This window comes from Cervus elaphus, chromosome 1, assembly GCF_910594005.1.
Source record: "Cervus elaphus chromosome 1, mCerEla1.1, whole genome shotgun sequence".
NCBI lineage: Eukaryota > Metazoa > Chordata > Mammalia > Artiodactyla > Cervidae > Cervus > Cervus elaphus.
This window is the reverse complement of record NC_057815.1, coordinates 41577675-41590230: the sequence shown is the minus strand read 5'-3', so window position 1 is coordinate 41590230 and position 12556 is coordinate 41577675. Positions and strand designations below refer to the sequence as shown.

Genomic DNA, 12556 nt, shown 5'->3' with positions numbered 1-12556 from the left:
CTGAGCCCCACACTCTAGAGCCTGGGAGCTGCAACTATCGCAGCCCACGTGCTCCCATGCCCTTCAACGAGAAGCCACCACAGTGAAAAGCCTGGGCACTGCAACTAAAGAGTAGCTCCTGGCTACTTGCTGTTCACTGCCCAGTGTGGAGAGTCAGTGTAGATTTCCTATCCCAACCAGGCTTCACCTTTCCTCTCATTGCAAACCCCCTGGCCCCCCAGGAAATCTGGGACTCTAAGAAATACTGTCACCCTGAGCTTGAGCTCCCCACTGAGCCTGATGTGACTTAACTGGTCTACCTCTGCTAGGAAATTTCCTGGGTGCTGTGAGGATCACAAGTTGAGGACCAGAGCATCTTTGCCACAGGCTGGTTGGTGCTGCAGCCGTATTGAATAAGCCCAGGCTGTGCTTGGGGAAGCAATGAGAGACATTTCTCGGGCTCCAAAAACACTACGGATGGTGACTGCAGCCATGAAATTAAAAGACACTTGCTCCTTGGAAGAAAAGCCATGACCAACCTAGAAAGCATGTTAAAAAGCAGAGACATCACTTCGCCGACAAAGGTCCGTCTAGTCAAAGCTATGGTTTTTCCAGTAGTTATGTATGGATGTGAGAGTTGGGTGATAAAGAAAGCGGAGCGCCGACTGATTGATGCTTTTGAACTGTGGTGTTGGAGAAGAAAGACTCTTGAGAGTCCCTTGGACTGCAAGGAGATCAAACTAGCCCATCCTAAAGGAAATCAGTCCTGAATATTCATTGGAAGGACTGATGCTGAAGCTGAAACTCCAATGCTTTGGCCACCTGAAGTGAAGAACTGACTCATTGGAAAAGACCCTGATGCTGGGAAAGATTGAAGGCGGGAAGAGAAGGGAATGACAGAGGATGAGATGGTTGGATAGCATCACCGACTCAATGGACATGAGTTGAGCAATTTCTGGGAGTTGGTGATGGACAGGGAAGCCTGGCATGCTGCAGTCCATGGGGTTGCAAACTGTCGGACAGGATTGAGCAACTGAACTGAACTGAACTGTGCTTGGGATGGGGAGAAATGTCCCAACTCTGCCTCAGGTTTGGGGGCACAATGTGCCCCTCAGCCTTTTAAAATGCACACAGAGACCCTACATACAGTATTTTTTTTTTTTAATATTTATTTATTTGGCTGTGCCAAGTCTTAGTTGCAGCACGTGGGATCTTCAGTCTTCATTGCAGCATACAGAATCTTTTAGTTGCAGTACATGGGATCTAGTTTCCAGACCAGGGCTCAAACCCAGGCCTCCTGCATTATGAGCAGAGTCTTAGCCACTGGACCACCAGGGAAGTCCCTACATACACTTCTTGAGTCCCAGCTTCTAGAGGTGGAGGAGGACAGGAGGAGAAGGGGGCGACAGAGGATGAGATGGTTGGATGGCACCACTGACTCATAGTGAAGGACAGGGAAACATGAAGTGCTGCAGTCCATGGGGTTGCAGAGACATGGCTGAGTGACTGAACAACAACAGCAAGAGATGGAACTCAGGAATGTGCATTTTAAGAAGCACTCCAGAAGTTTGCTATGCACAATAAATTTTGAGAACTACTGCCCTGGGGGCCAAACAACCTTGGCCAATCAATATTCCTGTTTCCTCCCTTTCTCTGGGCAACATCTTGGGAGAAATCTATTCAAATAAACCCAGAAGGGAGTCTTCCCTTTTTCAAGGTCTCCAGGGCTTGAGCGTTGAGACAAGGTTGGGGGTGGAGGCGGGGAGCAGCCCTGTATTTTCTCGCTGTTCTCAGGTCTGCAGAACTTTCCTCAGCGCTTCTGCCCCACCCACGGCTGGTAGGAGGGTTGGAGGTGGGGGTGGGGGAGAGTCAGCACAAGCTTGTTATGAATAGGTCCTTTCTGACGTCTGGCAGCCCTGAGTGGAGAGAGAAGACTTTTTTTTTGTTGGCTGCAGCAGTCAGCATAAAAGAAGGGCAGTACTGGGTCTCAAAGCCAGACTTCGGAGTGCAAAGAGACATCAAGTCCTGAGGGCAAGACCCCCTGACCTTCTGTATAGGTCCAGCCACTGCATTCTCTGCCGTGTTTTATAAAAAGCCCAACCCCAGCCCTGGTGATGAAGGGAGGCAGGGTGGGGTCACAAGGCTGGAAGACTTTCATTTCCCTGTGGGCCGTACTTCTCAGCCTGAATGTAGAAAGGACCTGGGAAATGGGACCCTTCACCAGGCAGCTGACCAGGTCCCCAGCTTTCCACGAGTCCAGCTCCATTGTCTGTCACAGGATTTTCAAAGTTTGGAGCAAGAGGACAGGGAGGAAACTTCGGCTGGCTCAAGGGTATTGTTAAAACGACCTTAAGATTCACCAAGAGCAGGATGCTGTAGGAAGCCCAGTAAATGGATCAGCTGAATTCGATCAAATAATTGAGGAATCTAGAGGTAGGTGGTGGCCGTCCCTGTGGGTAGGTGGCAGAATCACATCAGACTTTAGAATAAAGTAATGGTATAACTTTAACCCAGAAGAAAAAGTTGCAAAACCAACCCTCCTGAAGGAAACGAACTTCAATTTCCCTATTTCCATTGTGACTATAGAAAGGGCTCAGTTTATCTACTCAGAACTCTGATAGAATCATCCTGGATACAGGCAGTCCTAGAAACAAGAGTATATGGCTCTTCTTTCTATCAGGTTTCCCTGGTGGCTCAGACAGTAAAGAATCTGCCTGCAATGCAGGAGACCTGGGTTTGATCCCTGGATTGGGAAGATCCCCCAGAGAAGGGAAAGGCTACCCACTCCAGTATCCTTGCCTGGAGAATCCCATGGACAAAGGAGCCTGGCAGGCTACAGTCCGTGGGGTCACAAAGAGTCAGACACAACTGAACAACTTTCACTATCATGCAATTTCTGTTCTTTCCCAGGGCTGCCTTCCTGTCTGTTTCTCTCTCCTTCAAGGACTATAAAAAGACGGTGCACATCAGATTAGGAATCAGGTAAAAATACAGTATTAACTCTGTCCTGGGGATAAGGGCTCAGACCTGTCCCACAGCTTCATGGTGTTGTGGGAAAAGCAAGGACTTTGATGATATAAAGTTCTATGTTTAACTCCCTGCATTGTCCATCTTAGACAAATTACACTCTCTGAGCCTTCAGTATCTACCTCTCATCTCTATCATGCACAAACGCCACACAGCGGAGCTGGACTCGACTGTGTTCATCATCCTAAACTATTGTCTAAAGAATAGGAGGAGAGTCAAGGGAAAGCAGCTTTGATTGTGTGAGCCTGGCCTTCTGCCAGAGACACATCAGCCTCTTTGCATTTCCTAAACCTGGGCTTTCACCATTCTGATGGGGAAATGTGCACAATGAGTTCAGGCCCTGCATCAGGTTCCCTGTGACCATGTGATGGAATGAAACCTCAGAGCTTTCCTTCCAGGAAATGAGTCTGGTCATCAGGTTGCTGAAAACAAGCAGATGAATAATTGACCAACTCAAATCCGTGTCTCCAAAGATCACCGATAAAATTGAGCCAGCCGTCATGCTATTTCAAGAAAGCCTGGGTCTCTGGCTAAGAAATCAGAAAATGCAACTAAAGAACATTTCACTTCTGTCTGTATCTAAAGATTGCATGCAGCTCCCAAATTGTTCTTCATAGGACGGATTCCCTCTCTTTACATTCTGGCTGGGACGCCATAGCTGCTTCACAAAAGTGATTTTCTTATTCATGATACCTTTGTTCCTCTGAACCAATCTACCTTTTTCTTCTAGTTTCATTTTTCCTATAAAAACAATCTTTATGGAGACATCCCTGGTGGTCCAGTGGCTAAGACTCCGTACTTCTGCTGCAGGGAGCACAAGTTCGATCCCTGGTAGGGGAACTAAGATCCCACATGTTGTGTGGCATAGTCAGAAGAAGAAAAAATGTATTAATTCCATTTAGTTTTTTTTAAATTTTTCATTGAAATGTGCTTGTATTATACTGATATACAATATTATATGATACTGAAGCTGAAGCTCCAATCCTTTGGCAAGCTGATACAAAGAGGTGACTCATTGGAAAAGACCTTGATGCTGGGAAAGATTGAAGGCAAAAGGAAAAGGGGATGGAAGAGGATGAGATGGTTAGATAGCATCATGACAAAGGACATGAATTTGACCAAACTCCAGGAGACAGTGGAGGACAGAGGCGCCTGGCATGCTGCAGTCCATGAGTTCACAGAGTCAGACACGACTTAAGAGACTGAACAACAATGAAAATATGATGTGTTACAGGTGTCCAATACAGTGATTCACAATTTTTAACGGTTATACTCCATTTATAGTTATTATAAAATATTAGCTATATTTCCCATGTTGTACAATATATCCTTGTAGCTTCTTTTACACATAATAGTTTGTACCTCTAAATTCCCTAGCCCTGCATTGCCCCCCTTCCTTCTCCCCACTAATAACCGTTAATTTGTTCTCTATATCTGTGAATCTTTTACTTTTTGTTATATTCACCAGTTGTATTTTTTAGATTTCACATATAAGTGATATACAATATTTGTCTTTCTCTGACTTAATTCACTTAGCATGATACTCTCCAAGTCCATCCATATTGCTGCAAATGGCAAAATTTCATTCCTTTTTTAGGACTGAGTGGTATTTCATTGTATATATAATACCACATCTTTTTTATCTATTCATTTGTTGCTTCCACATCTTGGCAACTGTAAATGATGCTGCTATGAATACTGGAGTCCATATATCTTTTCACAATTCCATCTAGCTATAATCAAACAACTCCAGAAAATGTCTCAAGATTTATTGTAATAGGTAGTATATACCTCTTCCTGTTTTTATTGTTCTTTTTTGTTTGTTTGTTTTTGTTGTTCTTAAGTGAATTTATCACTAGCTGGAATAATGTCTATTGTTTCTTTTTTTTCTATTGTTTCTTAAAAGCAGCAGCAAGATACTATTGAAAGAACACGAAATGAAGTCAAAAGATTTGTATTCCAGTTTTAATTCTGGTTGTTACTGGTTTGATGATCATGAAGAAATCATTCAATCTCCTATTCATTCATTCAGTGCCTGATTTGTACTAGTCACTAAACTAGGTGCTGTGAACACAAAGATACTTAAAACACATTTTCTGTTCATAAGGAATTCATATCTAGCAGTGCAGAAAAGTGGTAAATGCAATGATAAAAGATTTATAAAACATATTATGAGAATTCAGAGATGAGACACGTAATACAGATGGGAGCTGGAAATAGAAGAAATCAGATACATTACAGGAATCTCAGGGATTTTTAAAAGATGAGTAGGAACTAGCCGGGAGCTTTCCCAGTGGCTCAGCAGTAAAGAATCTGCCTGCCAATGCAGGAGATGTGGGTTTGATTCCTGGGTCAGGAAGATCCCCTGGAGGGGGAATGGCAACCCCCTCTAGTATGCTTGACTGAAAAATCCCATGGGCAAAGGAGCCTGCCTGGTGGGCTACAGTTCATGGGGTTGTAAAGAGCCAGACATGATTTAGCAACTAATCCACAAGGAGCTAGCTTAGCAAAAGTGGCAGGAGCATATTCCAGACAGAGGCTCAACTTTGGGCAAAGGCATAGACTCAAAAGTTCAAAGCTATTGACTTAAAAGTTCAAAGTGGTGGGAGGACATGTACTGAAGAGGACCAGGTCATGAAGCACATTGGATGTTACATTTAATAACTGGGACTATCAGTGCTTATCAAAGAATATGCTGCAGTACACTGATGTGTCATTTACTTTTGACAGGGGTGCTATCAAAGCTTTATCAGTGTATAAAATGTTTTTTTGATACATACATATTTTTGATGTCATTAGTTAAGCTAAAATAAGTCAGCAAATAAGCAAGAGGCAAAGCATAAAATGAGGTCAAAGACAGACTATGTGTTTAGCAAACATTTAAGGTCTTTGTGGCTATGTAGCTGGACTTCCCTGGTGGCACAGGGGGTAAGAATCCACCGGTCAATGCAGGGAATGCAGATTCAATCCCTGTTCTGGGAAGATCCCACATGCCGTGGAGCAACTAACCCCACGTACCACAATTGAGCCTGTGCTCTAGTGCCCGAGAGTCTGCAAGTGGCAACTGTGGAAGCCCCCGCGCCTAGAGCCTGTGCTCTGCAACAACAGACACCATCGCAATGAGAAGACCGTGCACCGCAACAAACAAACCACAACTACAGAAAGCAATGAGGACCCAGCACAGCCAAAAATAAACAAACAAATGGTTCAGTGGTTAGGAAATCTGCCTGCCAATCCGGGGACACGGATTCCCAGGGTCAGAAAGATTCCACAAGATTCCACATGCCTTGAGGCAGCTATGCCGTGGCTGGAGGAAAACAAGGATGGATTCCCTTGCTGGCTCCTTTCCGAAGTATATGCTGGTGAGGGAGCTTCCCCTTCCCCCACACTACCCTCTCTCCCACTTCTGGGCCTCTGAAAAGGTTCACTGGGGTCTTTATGACACCATCAACAAAGCCTCAGGCCTCCACGGCTTGCACTGCTGATTTAAGAAGAACCTGTAAGCAACTCAAAAGGTAGTGCCTCTAGGGGGTGGGTGGAGAGGAAGGTGGTTTGATTAGATGGTGATGGGGGAGACAAAGGAGAGAAAAACACCTCAGCTTAGTATCTCCATATTTATCCCTTTTTAGGAGTAAATCATTTCAATATTGTAGCCTCACAATATTGGTTAGAAGTAACAAAGTGAATGTTACAAAAAACATAGAAACTTTCAGTTGCTAAGAAACACCATATTGGCTTATCAGTTTGCTGTAATCATCGCTGGCATGGCTGGTGGTGTGAGTCACTGGACAGGCCCCAAAGGGCCAGCTAAGTGACCCCTGTTCTGGTCACACAGCTCTTAAGAGGTAGTGCTTGGGGCAGACGTGTTAGCAGGTAGTACCTGGGGAGGCGAGGGTGATGAAGAACTGTGTCCACGCTGTCACTCAGCAGCCACCCTGTTAGACAGGCCACTCACCCAGTCAGGAGAGGTGGTCCACAGCATACACCCGCACTGTACCAGTTCAACAGTGGACTTCAAGGGAGGCAGCTGCGCTGTCTGGTCTCATATGAACTCTCATTCTGTATCTTCACCTGCAATTGTGGTCCCCATCCCATCCCTCAGCATGTGGAAGCTAGCAACTCCTATTGTATTACTTATTAAAAAAATTTGTGTGGGGGGCCATGCCGGGCAGCATGAGATCTTACTTCCCCAAACAGGGATGAACCTGTGCCCTCTCCAATGGAAGCACGATGTCTTAACCACTGGACCACCAGGAAACTCCTAATCATTCTGCCATTTATCACTGGCTGTACTTCACTTTTGTATCCTGTAGAATTTTTAATGAACTTGTTCATTGACTGTGCTGGGCCTAAGTTGCAGCGAGAGGGCTTTCTCTAGTTGAGGAGAGTGGAGGGCCACTCTCCAGTTTGCTTCTCATTGTGGTGGCTCCTCTTGTGGAACATGGGCCCCAGGGCACCTGAGCTTCTGTAGTTGCGGCCCCCAGGTACTAGAACACGGATTCAATAGTCCTGGCGCACGGGCATAGCTGCCTCAAGGCATGGGAGATCTTCCTGACCCTGGGAATCTGTGTCCCCTGCATTGGCAGGCAGATTCTTAACCACTGGACCACAAGGGAAGGCCTCCCTTAAATTTTTCCAAAAATATTTATTGATTGGCTGTGCTGGGTCTTCGTTGCCGCACCCGAGTTTTCTCTAGTTTTGGCAAGTGCGGTGGGAGGGCGTCACGTGGTGGTGGTTTCTCCTGTTGCGGAGCACAGGCTCTAAGGCTAGTGGGCTTCAGCAGGCACAGGGGCTCAGCTGGCTCCTGTGCTCTAGAACGTGGGCTCGGTAGTTGAGGGGCACAGGTTTAGTAGCTTTGAGGCATGTGGGATCTTCCTGGACCAGGGATCGAGCCAGTGTCTTGTGCATTACAAGACAGAGTCTTAACCACTGGACTACCAGGGACACCTTTCTTTAGATTTTAAATCTTATTTCACTTAACTCTTCCAAGTAATGTCCTCCTGCCAATCTGAACTTACTGACATGTTCATAGAGTAGCCAGGTAGTCTTTGAACCCCTTCACATGGACCACTAGAAATGCTTAGCTCCATAAACACAATTTAAATCTACTGTTGGTTTTTAAGGTGGGAAACAAGATAGCCTAGTTAATGCACTTAACAAGTGCATTAAGGGAATGCACTTAAACTAGGAATCCGTCTGTCATGAACTGTGAATCAGACTCCAGAGCTAAAAAGATACCCCAGGTTGAATGAGTAATCCAAGGGCAAGGACTTTGAAGTCAGGCAAAGTGGGGTTCAAAGCCCAGCTCAAGCACTTAGATGACTCATCTCTGACAGGACAGAAAACTCTCCCAGGCCAAACAGTAAAGTGGGAATGCACCCACCTAAAGTGCTTAGGTGGTTAATATATGGGAAATATTATCTTGAAGCTTGTCTCCCTAGATGACACAGAAACTCAGAATAGTTCAATTAATCTGAAACACTTAAGTTCAAGCTGGGGGCAACAATAAAGAAATATGCCAAAGTGTAAAAAAGAAAAACTGGTGATTACTAGCGGGAGGAAAGGAGAAACCATGGAAGCTGGGGCAGTTAACGTGAATAAAATTCTAAAGAATGAAATCAGAAAAAGCATCAAGAGGTCAATTTAATAATTTTTAGAGTTAATTGTTTTTAACTACCAGATAGTACTAACAAATCTGAAACATTTTATTTGACAGTTATTTCCATTTATCTACTTAAGATTCCTTCTATCTGCTCATTCCACCCCGCTGACCATTCTACACCCCCGAGAAGATACGTGATGAGGGTCAGCTTGGTACATTCAGTTCCACAGAAAAGAAACAAGATGACCGAAGTATCTAATTGCTTGTGATTAGGAAAAAAACCATCCCTTCTTCTTGACACTGGAATTCAAGCTATGATAAAGGAGACCGAAAGACAGTGAGTTCGAGTGAAATGTTTACATTTATATTGAAATATGCACTAAAACAGAATGAGTTCTACTAGTTAATGAAACTTTGCCAAAGCGGAATCACAAAACTTCCATTGGGGAGGTCCAGTCAGCTAGCAGCAGTGATCCCCAAGCAGGAACACCAAGGAGAAGCCTGGGTGACCCCACCCCCAAAAGCCTCCTTTGAAGAGACCCCAATTCACTTCTCCCACATGCACCCACACAGATTTAGGAGCATAGCCATGCTCCTCATTTTCATAAATCTTTAGTTTCTTTTTTGCTGCAATAAATATAAAATTGGCAATGCTCATACACCACAGCACAGACAATATCTCAGGCTTTAGCATACAACTGTAAACAGTGACAAGGTTAAACAAATAAAAAAGGAAAAGAAAGTTGAACATTACTTTTAAATGACGACAGAATTCCTAAGAGCAAGATATGAGCTACTCAAGATTTGTTTCGGTGGGTTAAGGTTACTGACACAAAATTCAGCTTTAGACATATGTCTGGACTTGAGGTGGCAGCCAGTACACTGCCTGTAGGTAGCAGTCTAGAAATGTGTGGGGAGCAAAACACGCCCCAGCTCACCTCTGGCAGTACACTTCCAGCCTGCCACACTCAAGACAGGACTGCAGAAACCTTCACAGTGGCATCACCAGCTGCCATCTAGTATAGTAGGAATGGGTGAGCAAAGGAATGGGAATGTGCTGGGAGGCCAACAGGAAAACACCTCGCTGGTTGCCTGCAAAACCGGCTCCTTAATTACGAGGACAATTAGGACATTTCACTTGGACAGTTCATTAAACTTCATATATATATATATATGTGTGTGTGTATATATATTTTATATATATATATATATATGAAATCTAAAGATTAGGCATCAAGTTCTGTCACTGCAGCAAAGTGGGGTGTCAAGTGAAGAAAAACAGATGAACACTTTTTGCCTAAAGCAGCGCAAAGAAAGCTGCAAGAAATGACAGTGGACTCAGTATCTGCACTGTTAGCAATGGGGCTGACTTTTATTTCAAAGACTAGTGGTTCAAATACTATTGCTCGAATAGCTCTGGTAAATATAAAATGTAGTAACATCCGAGGTTTATACACAGAAGCAAAGTGCTGAAGGTCAGCTGACAAAGGGATATGTGACTCTTAGTCGAGAGAGACGCTAAAACTACATGCTGCAGGAGTGACCTGATGGGTTTGGACTGTACTCCCATTTCTGACAACAGAAAAAGACCAGGAGAGGAAACAGTCTTTCACACATAAAACTGTGGCTTAATTAATCCTCCTCCCTAGAATTATACCTCAGCTAAGACAAAAAATCTGTCCTGAAAAACTCAAGAGCCTGGGCTACTAAAAATAAAAAGGAAAATTTAATATACTAAACAAGTTTAGTAAACATCACATATATTTTCAGTTGTTAATGAAGACATGATACATTCAAAAGTTGTTTTTAAAAGACCAAAAAAAAAAAAAAAAGACCCCACAAAATATCTAGAAAAAGCCTTGACAAGAAAAAAATCAGCCCAAGTTCTATCTCTTTCAATCAGATGTGGCTCTTAGCACAAACCACAAATCCCCCTCCAACACACAACAGCAATGCCATGTACCTTGCAAGCCAAATATGAAACGTATGCCTTAGTTACTGAACTTGAAAGTTAAGCTGAATCTCTGCAGAGCCCATCTGGATGGGTTACTTCAATATCCACCTGGTCCAGTTTAAAGTATTCATTTGTAGATCCAGTTTGTATATATTCCATTGGTATATTAAATAATAAACCACCTGCTCCTATTATTTTGTAAATGGCAGTTCTCGTAGCTCATCAAACCATTAAGATTACAAAGAGCTCTCTTGAAAGAAATTCACAGGTGAAGACATATTAAGGAGAAATCCTGAAGGTTACACAAACCTAGTTCTTTTTTTTTTTACTAAAACAGGTGTGATCAAGTAGAATGTTTATTCTGAAGAGCAGTTTCACTGTTTCCCCATGAGAAGAGGCCAGATTTTTCTGGACTGATAATTTAAAAACTAAGCCAAGAAAAAAAGTCAGGTCTTATGGAGTTGGAAACAGAGTTCCAATTTTTTCCCCCTAAAAGAAGGAAAACTGTTAACAGGTTTTAAGGGAGAAACAAACCAACCAATCAGAACCCTGAACATGGACAGCACTACACAGACTCTATAGCACAGAACACCGCACAAGAATGAGTTACACGTCAGTAATACCATCGTGAGAGCGACTGGCTGGGGGCTTCTACTTCCAGCAACAGAGCTCCTAGGTTAAAAATGTGTTAAAAGCTTGTAATGTCAACAAGGACCCCCCAAAAAAGAGAGGGGATGAGGGGGAATAGAGGAAAGGCTGCATGCATGGGTCTATTCCAGACATGATATTCAGCAGCATAAAAATAATACCCTCAACAGAGTCCCCCAGATGGGGCCAAACCTATTTTTCACTGCTGAGCATGGGAAGGATTAAGAGTGGAACAAATTCACTACTGACTATAGCATCTCCCATATCTGAATGACAAGCACGTTCAATCTGATGCTATATGTTGCTACAACATTGAGAATATGTATGAGTAAAGCAAAATAAAAAAGACTAAATAATGAACTTTAACAACTGGAAAAACATCTGTTTTAAAGCCAAGTAGGTGTGATTCTAATCTTATTATATATGACATAATCCACACAAAGAAAGGCCAAGCATCTTCATTTTGTTCAGTACTTAGGCTTGATGTTGTCCTAGGAAAAACAGTGATAATTCAATGACTGTGTCACACATATAACTAAAAAGTCCCCTTCTGGTTTCAAATGAATTTAAACAACCATCTTCCTTGGCTAATTTTTCTCCTGTGTAAAACAAACCTTCTATGTACAGGACCAGTTTAAATCCCTCCTCCCCTTCAAACACTAGATAGGAACATTCAGGAACATTCGACAATGCAAAGTGCCTTAAGAAAGAGAAGGATTCTGTAGTGCCAGTGATAGAACTGATCTGAGGAGGCTGGGATGCTAGTAACACTGATGGGAGCCAGTCAGGCAATGGTGGTTTGTTTTTCCTCAGGTGTTTCCTCCAACAACTGCATGATCAGTTCATGGAGGGGTTTGCAGATCTTTGCATAGCCACCTCCTGTGAGATGCAGAAAATCAAACATGTCGTGGCAGGAGATGGCACCGTCCGAGTGCACGAAGCCCCCATCTGTATCCAGGAGCTGAACATTGGCAAGCTTCGGCAGGGAAACCTTGAGGAGCTGGTTCACCTTGGCATTCTTTTGCCTCAAAGGGTTGGGCTTCTCACCTCGAGGTAACAAACCCTGGGGAAGAGCAGAGAAGAATATGAGAAGACTCACTGTTTTTCTCTACTTGTGATTTCAAATATCCCTGGAACTCTCCATTTAGCATTTTTTTATACCTTTGATTTCTGAAACACTGGACTAGGCCCATCTTAATAAAAAGTTCTCTGACTGTGCCTCCTTGGCTTCTTCCCAGCTTCCTTTTCCTCCTCCTGTTTCTTAATTGCTGGTATTGCTCAAGGTCTTGTCCTTTGGCCAGTACTCTTCCCATTCTACATACTTTAGCCCAGATCACTTCCACAGC

At 43.6% G+C, this 12556-nt stretch overlaps 1 protein-coding gene across 2 annotated transcripts in view; it reads right to left on the bottom strand.

Annotated features, from left to right (window-relative positions):
- Positions 1–8950: 8950 nt before the first annotated feature.
- The window catches only part of PAFAH1B2 (platelet activating factor acetylhydrolase 1b catalytic subunit 2), a 28376-nt gene continuing 24770 nt past the window's right edge, over positions 8951–12556 (bottom strand). For both annotated transcript variants that reach the window (XM_043899990.1, XM_043899997.1), the window contains exon 6: positions 8951–12273. In XM_043899990.1, coding sequence (XP_043755925.1) covers positions 11995–12273 — 279 coding nt within the window. In that variant the 3' untranslated portion in view covers positions 8951–11994. The remainder of the gene's footprint in view (positions 12274–12556) is intronic.